Raw genomic sequence first — 15,016 nt, 5'->3', positions numbered from 1 at the left:
ACACACATGAAAGTTGAAGAGGGCACAGCTCTGGACAGAGGACTGGAGGCCATGTCAGTCATCACTGGGCACTTTTGTGCATAACTCACCAGTGATGACCTCCCACACAAGTGGAAGAAAACATTGGGCCCAAAATTTAAGAAAGGGCTATCAGCAGATTACTGCATCCATATGAGGGAGTCTAAAAGACGAGGCGAAAAAGAAATATTAAAACCCTTGGGGAAATGCAGGAGGGTAACCATGATATATATTATATATATATATACATTCCATAAAGTAAGAGAGTACAGCCTGCTCTTGGCTACTCAGACCAATACTATCAGATAATAAGTAAACACACATCGTGTATCACACCACTTAACCACTGACTTAACAAAAACAAGTACGTAATGGCACCTCTCTGAGACCAGAGAGCATGTTATGTGAAAAGCTGCGGTCAGCTGTCCTTGATAAATGGAAAAAGGAAGGCCTCTCAAGGACCACTTTTGCTAATGCAACAGTTTGGTCTTATCTAAGGCAGAGAAGAAAGCAGCTGTTCAGATGAATGCGGATAAATATCTGCAACAGTCTGAGTTTCCCACAAAACAGGGATGGTAGGGTCTTTCATATTGTAAGAGCCAAAAAGGCTCTAGGCTTTAGGCAAATGTTAAATTTGACTGAAGCTGAAAGTAGCTACTGATAAAAACTCCAGTTATCCCACCTTTCAGTTACTTTGATCTTACAAAAATCTGGTTTATCCTGTTGAATTAAAATGGTGTTCTATCAAAATCCAGCCGCTGACATTACAGGTTACGTAGCTGCAGTGTGAGTGTAGCAAAAGCAAAAGCACGCCCTCTAACAGTCACTCAGCGAGTGGAAGATGGTCCTGCAGCCCAATCACAGGACGTTACGTTCGCTGACGTTTTTTTTTTTTTAAGAACAAATAATAGCTAACCACAAAAAACTTGGAAAATAATAACGAAAAATAATGAAACAATGTAACATATTCAGCAGAGTTTAATATATTTTGCTATTTACATTTCTTAACGATAGTGCATATGCATAGTCGCAGCCATATTGGTGCGGGAAAGTCTTGTCTGCGCCTGCAAAGACAGGATTCCATGTGTTATTAAAGCAGTCATAATATTTTCATCTGTATTTTCATCTTTGGTTCGTTTAACAGAACACTTTGTAGCCACTATGAATGATACTTTGTCAAATTAAAAATATGTTCGTATCTTTATTTTTTGTTAATTGCTTTTTTTTTTATTATTTATTGGTCTAACATAAGACTATACTTGTTTTAGTAAAGTAGTATAGTATTTTGTTTAAATTTGTGGAAATACAGAGCTGAATACATACACACATGACTGTAACGAACACCAAATACCACATAAAATTTTAGGAAGTCTCGCGGTTCCACATTTCAAGCAAAATCGCCTCCTTGTTTGCACTGAAAGTAGATCAGGAGTTATAAAAATCACACACACGTCAGCAGAATTGCATCAGCAGCTGCGCATGTAAATATAAACAAATACATAGTGTACAAAATCTGGAGTATTACCATAACGGAAAATAATGTTTGCCACTTCATGAAACCTGCAACACTGTGCAGACTAGAAATATTATTTCTAATTGTCGAAATTAAAACACTGAGACGGTTAAATATTGTAAGATAAGTACCTACATGTTAAATGTTACCGTCTCTGGTCATTCAGTTTGAGCTGCTCAGAAACACCGCTGCAATATGGCGGCGACGAACACGCGTCTCATAAGGGTGTAGTGATTTGTACTGCCAGCAGGTGGGGCTATTGCCTTTGGCTTCAATTTACGTCTGTTAAACCAAACGCACTTTACTAGATTTTTGGGGATGAATACTTTTTGTGTGCCTTGAATTGCTGTCGTCCTTGAATTCTCACATTTTTCTTTTTTATATTTTCTTTTATTTTGTCATAACTCTAATCATTATGAGTTTATGCAAATATGATGCACTTCTATGTATCAATCTATCTAAATGTACACAAAGTTACTGTAAGACACAGACGTCACCAAATGCCGTGTATCTCTACTTGAGATACCCTGCCAGGTCTTTACGGCTGCTTGCTTCGGGGTCTTGCTGTATTCACTTTGTGTCTTCAATAACTGAAATGCATTGCCCTGTTAGGTTGAGATGAAGTGACTGACTTGGCCATTTAAGAATATCACACTTCTTTGGTAGCTTTTGGGTTTATTTTGTAGTAATCTTCGTATCATTATCTGTTTGCACTGTGAGGGTCTGTGTGATCAGCTTTGCAGCATTTGGCTGAATCTGAACAGAGTAAAGCTGTGAACAATTGAGAATTCATGCCACTACTCCTATCAGTGGTCACATCATCAATAAACACTGTAGGCCCAATTCTATCACCACCCATGCCACAAAACTGTGTCCACCACAGCAATCGTATGACATGGTATGCTTCAGATCTCTTCTAATCATTCGTAGTTGGTTTTTTTCCCAAACTGCAGTTTCTTTTAGTGTCTTTTTTTCCTTGTAAAATCTATTCTGGCCTTTTTTTGAGTGCAGCCAGTAGTTTGCACCTTGTTGTAAACCATTTTTATTTACATTCATGAAGGCCTCTCTCGTAGACATCAACAATGGCTCGGCTACATCCTCAATAGCGTCACTTGGCAAAATGCTGTGACGTGGTTTTTCTTAACTAAGCAAATGATTCGGGGTCATCCACTTTAGTTGTTTTCTGTGGCACTTTTGTTGTTGTGGAGTTTGCCAGTGCATTCATTTTTAATGCATCAGATTGGTCAGTCCTGCATTTTACTTGTATTTAACTTTATTGTGCTTTTTCAGTGTCATGATTGCCTCCTTCACATAGTAAGGTTCAAAGACATGTTGGTCTAAGTTCTAGTGAACAGCTACCAAATGAGAGTTCAACCCTTGGGAAAAAATCCAGACCTTTTATCTGCTTAACTTGCCAGTGGATAATGAAAACAAACAGGCCTTGCCTGGCTGTGAAATTGCTTGCCAGTTAATTTTCTAATTACCCTGAAAACAGGGGACTATGTATAAAAGATGGCTGTAATCCATAAACCGCTAATGCATTGCTGTTTTTGAACATCATGAATTAAAGTCTGCACTTAAATCACATCTTGATGGTTAAAAGTCACTGTATTGGTGTAGAGGGAGAGTTACAAAAATAACTGTTATTGACCACTTACAGAGCTAACTACCCGTTACTACCTCTCAGCAAGAAATCATATCACACACACACACACACACACACACACACAAAAAAAAAAGTACTGTGTCTGTGATACTGATTGACCAAAGTCAAGCAGAGAACTGCAAGTATATTTACATCTTCTTTCTCTGGTGAAGCTCATGACAGGTTTTGAATTTTAATGCACACCATCTACAACAGCTGGAAAGCAGATTATAGGGCAGCAGCATGACTTGATTTGCTGTGCCTTTGTGAATGAACATCCTCAGATACTGTGCTGCAATTACAAACCACCAAATTGTTTTGAGCACACTTGTGGTTTTTGCATCAGAAGCCAAAGACGTCAGTGGCTATGACGTCCGCAAAGCCTTGCTGGAGGAGGGGGAAAAAAGAAAAAGAAAAGAAAAAAAAAAAAATCTACTGTACAACAGTGTGGTTTCACTTTGGAAGTACACACAAACATCTTGGGAATATCAGCAATGCTAATGAAGACAAAGTGGAAACACTCATCAGTGGGATCATGGAGGTTTTAATTACACTTCTAAAACAACTGCATCCAATATACACAAAGAAAGGTGAATAAATATCCAAACACTACAAACTAACAAACTGAAGTTAATACTTTAATTTGTCTGACAATTTCCGTCTAATACCACTCTTCAGGCTTCAAAGCAACTTTAGCTGTTCACTTACTCATCCACTAAGTGGCAGCATTGAGCTCATATCCAGCCTCCATAGCGCAGCTTGTTGGGCAGGTAGATTTGTGTGAGGAAGTCAGGAGCTATAGCTGTCAAAGACTGTATTTCAGCCTTTACTTTATTTTGCTGCATCAGTTTCATCTACAAAAACAGCAACACACAATTTTAGTGGGATCAGACAGGAAGCTGTGCAAACAGACAAATCATAGATGCATAACAGACACTCAGCAATGGAAAATAGCTGTTATAAACTTCCAGGAAGCTAACAGTCCTCTCACAAACATTCCTCTACTGTGCGGCACAAGATCAAAATGTTCAGTGTTCAGGTTTGCTCTGTGATTATGGAGAAAATTCAAGACCTGACCTTTTTTTTCTTTTTTCTTTTTTTTTTTTTAAATTAACAAGTTATATTCATTCATCCATCCAATCAACTTTTTTTCTTATTGCTACAACAGAACTGCCAAAAAACATCTTACAGGGATGGATGAGTGTACTGAGGGAGACAAGAGGCAAAGCTTTGAGTTTTGTGGTCAAAGTGGGACAATTTTGTTTGACCAGATCCGGATTCTCGCTCACCAAATTCCGTTTTGCCCTGTCAAAGTTAATCTTTGGTAAGTTGGCTTTCCAAGGTTGAGTTCCACTTAAATTTGCTAGTGTATTATATATACCCTGTTGAAACAGAGGCTCACGGTGTTATAAGTTGGAAGCTGTAGGATCCTAAGGCCATGGGCACTGATCTGAACACTTGGGAAGCTGTAGCATCACAACAATCAGCTTACAGAAAGTTCAGCTCATAAAGGCATCCAAATGTGTGCAAAGAATTTCAGGAGAAAGATCTCAACAGTTGGAGAGACCAGCGTCAGACTACGCTTGCGTTCACAGTGAGAAAGACGGCCACTCCCGTATCGGCCTGTCCAGTCCCAGGACCGCCACAAAGAGCGCAGCTCCAAAGTCTCACAAGACACACAGCGATAACCAACCTGTATTGTACTCAACTGCTTCATATTTGTTATGTTTTTGTATTTATTTATTTTTTTGCTCATTTTGTTGTTGGATAAAATAATCATGCTGCCCACGTGCTCAGTGACCTTGTGGTTTCCCTTAAATGTTTGGGCTCAGTAACACGTGGAGCATCTTGTGGGAATTGTAAGGTGCCATTACGTAAATGCTCATTTGGATAAACAGCTTTCCCCCTCCCTTTCAGCTAATCAACATGTGGAATTCCTTAGCTGCAGAAATCAAACAGGAACCCGAAAGGGATAATTTAAAACTGAAGCAGTTTTTTAAAAGTAGATCAGTCCTGCAGTCACGAAGAATTGTCTGCTTCTTGTCTTACGGTGCTTTATTGTTCTAAAATTGATTACTTTTTAGTTTATTACACCTATTCCATCCAGAGTTTTGCGTTTCTTAATTTATGTATCACATTTTATACATTTTTTTTTTGTTAACTCTCACGCATATGTTGCTCAGTATTCTGTGTTTTAAACTCAGTTTTAGGGACGGGGATTGCAAATTCACTTAGGCTATAAATGCTGTGGTGTGTGGCATGGTTCATGTTACATTCTTTCAAATAAACAATAAGCAAACTAAACCCAGAGACTATAACTAACTGCACCAAAATGTTGTTCTAATTGGGAGAGGAAATGTTTCAGACTTTGGACTGCTTCAGCTTGCTTCTCCCACAAATTAGACCTCTCATTCCTCCAGATTCCTCCAGTCTGAAAATGAGATTTTGTAATATTCTTGATTTAATGACATTAATTCTTTATGTAGTACCATGAGCTTTTGGAAGCTTTTGTATATTTGGCTCTTGACAGGCACAAAAAAAACAAACAAAAAAAAACACAACAACCCAGAAAAAAATGGTTTCTTAAAGAGAATAAAAATGTATTGGACTTCACACAGGACAAATCGACCATATTAATCCATATCTAGATAGAAAAATCCTTCAAAGCTCAGAATCATACCTTTCAGATACCTTTCCTCCCTATCCCACAAATTTCTACATACAGTTTCATCTGTCCTCCTACATAAACTGCAGCACTTTCCATTCCTTTCACTCACCTCTTTCTCCCACTCTGGTTGGCTGGTTAAGTACGGCCTTTCAAGGAGGCTGCAGAGTTTGCTTTCATCTCTCTTGGTAAGTGGGATCAGAGCGTCCTTGGGAACCCGCAACCTAAAAAATAAAATTTAGATTTAAAAACATATGTAAGAGACTTCAGTTCATGGATGCTATCCCTGAAGAACGTTTCGTTCCCCGTTTTTAAACAGACTCCCAGGAGGAGGTTATGTGTAGGTTCAGCCAAGTAAAAAAAGAAAAAAGAAAAGAAAAACTGAATAGACTACAATTTAATGTATGTCAGAAATTTTCTTTTGGCCCAAATTTGTTCAAGGGGGTGTATACTTAAAACTCAATATGTTTTTGCAAAGAGCTCCATGAAGGGGGGGAAAAAAGTGATGGCAACAGCAACAGAAACCAAAACAAACAATCTAAACTTCCCCAGAATATAATCCCAATTAGAGGCAGGAGGAGGAAGTAGGAAGTAGCGAATGCTCAGTCCAAACCTCTGTAGGTCAGAGGGGAGGAGGCCTAGCCACATAACGCTGGGGACGGTCAGACTGTGGGCCTCAAACGACATTGCCTGCGGATAAACCGACGCACACACCCAGTCACATACGCACACATCAAATACATAGCATGCTTATACAGAAAACAAACACACAGATAATCAGTGCTGTACTCTCATACCACAGCGAAGCCCAACACATGTTTACAATGAAGTTAATGAAAACAAGAATGACTACAAAAGCATCACAAAGGTCAAAAGTGATGCGACTGTCACATGATCGCATAACAGTTTCACTTCACAGCGTGTCTGTTTAATTTTCTAACATGCACGACTGATTCTTTTTATGTAAAGAGCTGCATAATTATAACGTGCTAACAGAGAGACACTCAACAGGCTACACTGGATAATGCAGAGTACAGGAATAACCGGCATAGCAGGACTCACCACTGATCCATACTTGTAGATGCACATGATTTCAATGCCTGGGAAAATCAGAGGGAGGGATAGAGAGACGCTGCAATCACTGGCATACCAGAGCAATTATCCTCTGTGATGTGATCTTAGAACAAAGTAAAGCATTACATATGTGTCTCGCCACGCAGCAGCAAAAAAGCTTAGTGGTATGGAGGCCGATGGAAACCGAGCCAACTCCCCCTGGACGACATCACACCAACAGGAATAATAGCTAGACTAGGCACCATGACGCAGTGGACAGGTGCTAACTTTTGTTGGCTTAGCGAGACATGCAACCCAGCTGTGTGTGGATGTGAAATGCTGTTAAATGTGTGGAAAAATGCAAAGTATGCCTGACAGCTTAACTATTCGAGCAGATGAATTATACCATGAGGATCAGCATCCACGAGGGCAAAGATGGGGATGTGCAGCTCATCCCAAAGCCTTTTCACCATCAGCCTGCTGTTCACATCTGGCACACCTTTACCCTGATTCGCACAAACACAATGATTAAGTAAACAGATTACTAAGACTGCTCTTTCTGAAAGAAGACAACATTCAGATCAAAAGCAGACAGAAAAATACTGTGATAATGATGCAAGGGGAGAGCTTTGTGCAGAAGTCATCATCCAGCAGTCTCTGGAACGTCGCATCCTTCTCGATGATCATGACAAATTTTGCAGATGATACAATATCTGAAAAAGGTCAAGGACAACAGCTGCAATGATAGACTTACAATCATGGGACAAAACATGAAAGTAGCTTCTTAAACAGATTACAAAGCATACTTTTAATTCCACTGATGTTCGATGAAACTGAGACAGCCTGAAAGCAAAAAAAAAAGCAGAAAAAAAAGTTTTAAAATTGCACTATAATAGACACAGTAAATGCACCATTACATGGCATTTAATTTTAATAACTGAAGAAGAAATGGTAATGATATGCTGTAAAATGCAACAATGACACACAGACAAAAAAGTTTGAGTTTTCCCCCCTGCAAGGCAGTCTAAGTGCTTTGTACTGCTATGTGAATTTGCTGTTCATCTTTTTCTTGGAAGAAAACGGTTGTCGTTATGCTGTCTACAATGAAAATTAACCCTTTGGATCTACTGATAGGAATCACATACAGGTTATCTATATTATGGATTTATATTTAGAATTTATTTTAGATTAAATCTATTAATGTTAATCAATGCTAGACAGTGATGTGCAACACTGGGCTTCAGTAGATCAGCTGAAATGTGGGGCAATGGCTGCCTGTGCCTCTGTGATGCATAGTGGCTCTAGCCGCTCACGACCCTAGCATAATAGCAGCAGACAAAGTGTTGACTATCAGTCTGTGGTCCACGTGGCAGGCTTGAGTCATTACTCAATGAGATAATTTCCTGTAATGACTGGCTTTACATGCTATTACTGTTATAAAAAGTTTGAACCCAGTGAGCACGAGGTTGTAGAGATGGCTTTGCTAAATAAGCCAAATGTTTCTCACATTTCCACAGCTATAACGTCCAACTAAGCATAGTCTATTTCATGTCTGTCCATCGAGCAAGCAGGACTTCATCTTTGTCCTAGTTTAATGAAGGCTTTTAGCCGTATCAAACGTCTATGGCAACATTTCATCCTCAAAGGGCCAGACTTTCAAAAAAAAGTAAGGAAAAGGCTACTATGATTAAATTACATTTTTCTTTAACACAAGCTTTACTGTACTAAATTCTGTAATTACATTACTCTCAAAATTATATTATTGCCTACATTATAGAGGTTCTTCAATTATGTGCACAATGGGTGGATAGAAATTAAAACAATGATAGATCAATAAACATTTTTCCTGTGCACTGCAATCAGCTGACATCAGTTATTAAGCAGAGAGGAGAAAAACAAAATTAAAATACAGAGCAGAGAAGGACAGATATTTAGCCATCAGTAAAACAGTAAAAGTCTGTTTGCACGTACAGTATAAACTGAACGCCCTCTGTTGGAATCAACTTAAATAGCAGCTCAGATTTAGTACAGATTCATTAACATAATGCTGCCTTTTACTGACGTTTGAGGGGTTATTTAGATTTCACTTTTAGGGGCTGGTTCTGGACCCTGAGCTGTATTTTGACTATATTTGGTCTATGGTCAGATAATGTCAATATTTTAAAGACCCCTGGAGAAATTTCATGTATGGTGGTATTAACCTGTATAAATAAAAAAAGGACGCCTGGTTTCCGTAGCTCAGACTTGCAGTTACTTTCTTGGGGAGTTCAGTAAACCAAAAATCCAGCTATAAATGATGTACTGTTTCTTGGTGCAGTGTCATTTAAAAACAAAAACAAAACAAACACTAAATCAGCTGAAGAAGCATTAAAGTGGTGCTTACAGTTGAGCTGGAGTTGCAGTCAATCCTCGTGCCGTCCTCCTCCATATAACACAGGTCACCTGAGATCAATCCCTTGGATGTGGCCAACTAGCAACAAAGTTACAGATAAGTTACAGAATTTAACACAAGCTCATATTATCACACGCATACAAGGGACACGCTATTTCAAGCACTGGCCCCTGAATTCAACTTTAATTTGATTTCTCTTTGATCAAAAGAGCTGTTTGTTTTCCACAGGTGTTTCCTGGGACAAGAAGCAGAACAAAAATAAAATACCATCCTAAACTAACATACTTCATCTGTGGGAGCTGAACTAATATCCAAAGGAATTTTTCTACAAGTTTTCAATATCAGGGGTTTGTATTTTCTACCACACAATCATGTGAACCGCATCGCGCGCTAACATGGACATGCACACTCACCACATGTAGTGATCTGCGAGGAACCTTTAGCAAGCAGGAGATGTCATCTACGATGCTATCAACAGCTTTCTGTGAACCAAAGAGCTTTGTGTTGTTGTAATAGATGTCTCTGTGGAGACAAACACTGCTATGTGAAAAAAAAAAAATCTGAAATTCAAGCTTGCCTATGAAAATCAAGGGTGTCTATATGTTGGCTTTAGTAAAGTACGGATTAATTATAAAGAACCTTTTTGTAGCATATGAGTTGCTCTGGACAAGCCTGTAGATGACTGAGAGAATCTTGAGAATCTGGGCTTTGAAGAGAAACACAGATTTGGAAAAAAAAAAAAAAAAACAAATTAAACCTTAAACACTACATCAATATATCAGAGATTTAAATGACACATTCTGTATCCATGCCGTAAAACTGATCCCCAAAAGGCAACATGTTACGTCTCTGCCAATTTGTCACCTAAAACTAGCTCTGACTTTTACTGCCATTTGTGCAGTTTATGCATATGTTCACAATGAATAAAAATGAAATCCATATGCATCATACAACTGTGAAGTTTTTTTACTTTAAAAAACTTCAAAAACAGAGATGTTGCATAACAAGTAAAATGAGAAAAATATAACAGTTCATCTTCTCACCAAATTTAGTGACAGATGAAGGGCAGTCGCTCCTAATGGTGGTGACAGACTGTCTTGAACTCATCTGAAGCCCAATGGCACTGTCAAAGCTTCAGTGGGAAGCAATCAAAGAAAGATTTATGATTTCATGATGTAAACAAAGTAACAAAAGAGGCCATTAAAGCATCCGCACAGACTGTGTGTGCTACATTTACTGTAAGCTCCCACCTGCAAATTATCTAAAATTCCCCACACCCCGAGGGCTACCTGTAGCACTGTTCCATTTAAAATGGCTGAGCCAGAATGTGATTTAAGCTGTAGCAAGGTTTGATCTATTTGAGATCAGACAGTCCTCTTTGTTCTAAGCATAAGGTCTCCACATCCTAGTCACATTAAAGCCCCTTTACAAATGCTGTGCTTTTCAATTCCTTATCAGTCTGTCATCTTTTTAGCAGCAGGAAGTTCTTTTAGGTTTTCTCTGAATCAAAGCAGAAGATTTTGATTTCCACCACCTGGTTGCCCCCATGGTCAGCTTCAAAAACCCCATATAAAAATTCAAACAGAGCAAAAGTCTGCATTTATCTCTTTTAGGGAAATTAAATAACAATGAAATAATCTTGTGTGGCTTTACACACGATTCCTTTTGGCTTGTGCTATCTCCCAAAGGTCACCTGGCTTAAAATGAATGAGCGAATACATGTGTGGAGGGAAACTTGCCATGCTACAGCATGTTTAAATCAAAATACCTTACGTTGGCCCAGCTGGATCTGTTGGGCAGCGCCAGGACAGGGGCCTCAGCTTTGGACAGACTGGTGACTATTTCCAGGATTATGCTTTCAATTCGGTTTAAAATTTCCTGGCTGGACATAGAAATACTAAATGAAGTTATAATATCACAAGAAAACCTTTTCCAAACAGACAACCAATGCTACAATTAATGTCAAAGACCAATTGTAGTCTAGAACTGTGATTCTCTTTTATAATAATATGCAACCTGCAGAATTTAGGAAAATCAAAGAAACAGTTTCTGATTTAAATAAACACCTAAATTAGAAGCTACATCACACTGCTGATATAACACCATCAGGCAATGCTGTTCATTGTGAGTACCCATGGTACCCAGCTTTGAATCACTGTAATTTCTTACCAGATTATTCTAACTGTTACTTCAACCAGCTGTGTGTTTAATAATAAATCTTTAGAGGCTAAAAATTCAACTTTCCAAATTCATCATTATTACTGAATTTCACCTACAATGTGAAATGGATAAAATAAATGCATTTATAAATGGCTAACAAATTAGAGGATAAAGCAACTTAAATTGTCTTATAGAGCCCAATATATCAATGGGGTCAATATAATTACTAATATATCCAATTAATAAAATGTAAAAAGGAAAGAAGAGACAGGAGAAACACCCTTCAACCATATTATTTATGTTGATGTTACATATTTTGTTCACCAGAGGGCACTCAGCAACCTCCCTGTGGGCAAACACTTGTTTGGAAAGAAACAAACAATCACCAGCTGTGCTGAGAAATTTTTGTGACAATAGAACAAGATTAATTTTAAAACACACTATCATTATTTTAGTAAGGACTAATAATTAACTAGACATGACAACTGCTAGGAAAATCTGTTTGCTTTAAGTGGCTGAAAGAGAAAATAAATATATACTTTTTTAAAATCACCAAATACCTTATTGGTATTGGTGTTAAAAGTCCTCTAATGTCTTATGCAAACACCTTTTAAGTGCCTTGGCATAGATTCTATAAGTGAACCATCATCGCAAAGTCATTCCCTCATTTGGTATTATGATGATGGTGCTGGAAAGCACAATAAGCCAGATTGGTCTACAATTTCTAGCTCTTCCATTAAGTTGACATCTTGTGACTGCAAAGGCCACAGTCAAGTTTGAAATCATTTTCATATTCATCAAATCATTCACTGTCATTTTCAGGCTGTAAGAGATGACTCTTATCAAGATGGAAATGTTTCATCAGAGGATAAAGGTGATCCCAAAGGAGACTTTGGAGGCCTTTCGAGTACAGAGAACTTATTGTCTTGTTCAAGCAACTAGTGTGAGATAACTGGAACGTTGTGAGATGGTGTGTTATCCTGCTCGAATCAGCCATTACAAGATAGGGACACTGCAGTCATAAAGGGATGCACATGGTCAGCAAAAATACTCACTAAACATTGCTCAGTTGGTACTAACGGCCCTAAAATGTGCCAACAAGTTTTCTCCCACACTATTGCACAACCATCAGTCTCAACCACTGAAACAAGGCATGAGGAGCCTGTGCCAGTTATAGCCCCAGCTTCCTCTTCTTAGCTGACAAGAAGAGGTCTTCTGCTGCTCTTGCCCATCGGCTTCAAGGTTTTGACATTTGCATATACTGAGATCCTCTTCTGCACACTTTGGTAGTAACAAGTAGTTATCTGAATTATTACCTTCCTGTTGGTTCAAAGGAGTTCAAAGGCTCTGACTTCTGGCATTAACAAGGCATTTACCCAGAACTGCTGCTCACTGGATATTTACTTTTTTCAGCACCACTCTCTTTAATCTCTTTTATCTCAGACCTACAGACCAGCCTGTCTGACACCAACAACCATGCCACATTTAAAGTCACATAATGTTCTCTGCATATCCTGATGCTTGACCATGTCTCCATGCACCAAGTTGCTGTCATATCATTGGCCAACTACACACTTTCTTTAATTAGCAGTTGAACAGGTGCACCTAATAAAATGGCAACTCAGTGTATGATTTTTATCCTGCTAGTTCAACATATTTTGTGCACAAATTTTTCTAAAGACCACATTTTTAAATACTTCCCGGACACATAATTGTTTCTATAGTAAAGTGTTTCAGTAAAGTACATGATAAAATCAAATTAACTAACACTACCCATGATTGGCAGCCATTTTTACATGTGACTGATTACACTGGGATAATAACAGGGCATAATGACAGGCTATGGTGAATTGGTAAAGAACACAGCTAGCCAACTACGAAACACAATGTCGAGTAAACCCTAGATAAACTGCTCTTTGTGAAAATATACACATCGATATGAGTTTAAATATTAAATATAACCACAATACCAGTTACATTAAACCGCGTTGGGTCCTCAAAACATCCACACAGTCTCCGTGAATACTGTTATACTACACAGAGAATAAGCTAACCTAGCGTAACTGGCTATTAGCCGGTTGAAGCAGATCGCTGTGAACTTACTGGTTGATTTCTTTTTCAGCACGCTGCCAGTCTGTCATGACTCCCACGTTGTTCAACAGTTTTGCACGGAGCTGATCAATTTCAGAAAAAAAATGAGCCGCGCGGGATTCCATCACGTTACCTGTTACTAGATGTCATTTTATCTACCTGCATGAAATTCCCGCGTAAGGATGTTTTACGGAAATCTCGCGCGTTTTGTGTCGATCACGTAGTTCAGACCTGTAGTATTTGTTTTGAATAAATTAATTTTCAACAATTATTCTGCCCTAACAATTTCTAGATGGTATTCAAGCAAAACCGAGCTAGATACATTGCGAAAGTAATAACAAATAGTAATAGAAAAGTGATTAATAATAATAAACGTTTTTAAATTAATATGATTTTTGAAAGTAAAATAAAGAAAGAGGTGTCTCCTAACACTGTCACGCCGTTTTTAATGACCGATACTAAAAATTAAGCAAATAAATAAATAAATAAAAGTGGTGCTGCTTCAGACTTATGCGATTCTGATAAACAGGCAACACTTACATTCTCCAGACTTTTTTAAAAAAAAGGGTTTTTTTTAAAGTGGTGTTAAGCAATAGTTCTCTGGGCTTTCTGAAGGCCTTTCAAAGTTGTTCATTGGCAATGGCTGTTTTTTGTTAGGTCACTCAACAGTGACCTATGAATCATTCAAGCATAAAAACTCACTTATGTCAAGAGGTGGAACAGTGTTGTGCTGACACCTAACAGACATCTTGGCAAAGAGACAATTTTAAACTGTATTTTTAGACACTTTAGATACTTCACACATTGTGAAGTAAATACTTTTCAATTTCTTCAGTTAAATTTAGGGAAAATCCAAAAGACAACACGGTTTGAGAGACAGAAAGTACCATTTTTGAATGAACAAGGTGATTGCCAAAGAGCTATTAACTGAAAACATAGAATATCTCAGTACTGCGTGCATTGTGACCTTAAAAAATCTGAGGAAACTGGACAAGTGGTGGACAAAAGAAGTGGCAGATCTAAAAATGATCTAGAGCAGAGGAACGGCATATGAGAGCCATATTCTTAACAAATAGGAAAAAAACTAATGAATCCAATTTTTTTTTTTTTTTTCAAGATGGTTCAAATTATCATCAATATGTATGGAAGAGTTGAAGAGAGAGGTATCTGAAGCCATCTGCAAAACAAGGTGTTGGATATCCTGTCAAAACCGATGAAATTGTGAATGCAGAAAAGTGTTGTGAGATGTTAATCAACCATGCAATACGATCTGGAAATTGCATGACACACAAGAACTTTCTTTTTTCCACATGACAATGATCCCAAACACTGCCAATGCAGTAAAAGCATACCTGGATAGAAAAACACACAGTGGAACACTATGAGTCATGCATTGGCCTCCCCAGAGCCTGGACCTCATCATTTTTGAAGCAGTGTGGAAAAAAGGCATCATTTTGATAGAGAACAGAGCAAAAGGCA

General features: G+C 38.2%; 1 protein-coding gene across 2 annotated transcripts; it reads right to left on the bottom strand.

Annotated features, from left to right (window-relative positions):
• Nucleotides 1-3,706: 3,706 nt before the first annotated feature.
• spo11 (SPO11 initiator of meiotic double stranded breaks) lies at nt 3,707-13,729 on the bottom strand. 2 transcript variants are annotated; one of them, XM_031753918.2, is made up of 13 exons: nt 13,550-13,729; nt 11,055-11,168; nt 10,330-10,418; nt 9,926-9,992; nt 9,700-9,808; nt 9,278-9,364; nt 7,701-7,737; nt 7,498-7,607; nt 7,301-7,400; nt 6,904-6,941; nt 6,455-6,531; nt 5,954-6,065; nt 3,707-4,030 (listed from the first exon to the last, which is right to left on the bottom strand). In XM_031753918.2, exons 1-13 carry the CDS (start codon nt 13,660-13,662, stop codon nt 3,911-3,913), a joined length of 1,173 nt encoding a protein of 390 aa, XP_031609778.1. In that variant the 5' UTR covers nt 13,663-13,729; the 3' UTR covers nt 3,707-3,910. The 2 variants fall into 2 exon arrangements, with proteins under 2 accessions (XP_031609778.1, XP_031609779.1); XM_031753919.2 differs by lacking the exon at nt 11,055-11,168.
• Between the last annotated feature and the right edge of the window lie 1,287 nt (nt 13,730-15,016).

This window comes from Oreochromis aureus, linkage group 20 (assembly GCF_013358895.1).
Source record: "Oreochromis aureus strain Israel breed Guangdong linkage group 20, ZZ_aureus, whole genome shotgun sequence".
Taxonomy (NCBI): domain Eukaryota; kingdom Metazoa; phylum Chordata; class Actinopteri; order Cichliformes; family Cichlidae; genus Oreochromis; species Oreochromis aureus.
The sequence above is the reverse complement of the archived record's forward strand: the minus strand, read 5'-3'. Positions and strand labels throughout refer to the sequence as shown.

Bases quoted from the DNA above. Each gene is read 5' to 3' on its own strand.
- spo11 (XM_031753918.2), bottom strand. From the start codon at position 13,662: ATGGAATCCCGCGCGGCTCATTTTTTTTCTGAAATTGATCAGCTCCGT. The intron at 11,169-13,549 runs GTAAGTTCACAG...TTCTATGTCCAG, and splicing joins GCTGAAAAAGAAATCAACCA to CCAGGAAATTTTAAACCGAA. The intron at 7,608-7,700 runs GTATGCTTTGTA...GACCTTTTTCAG, and splicing joins GAACATCAGTGGAATTAAAA to ATATTGTATCATCTGCAAAA.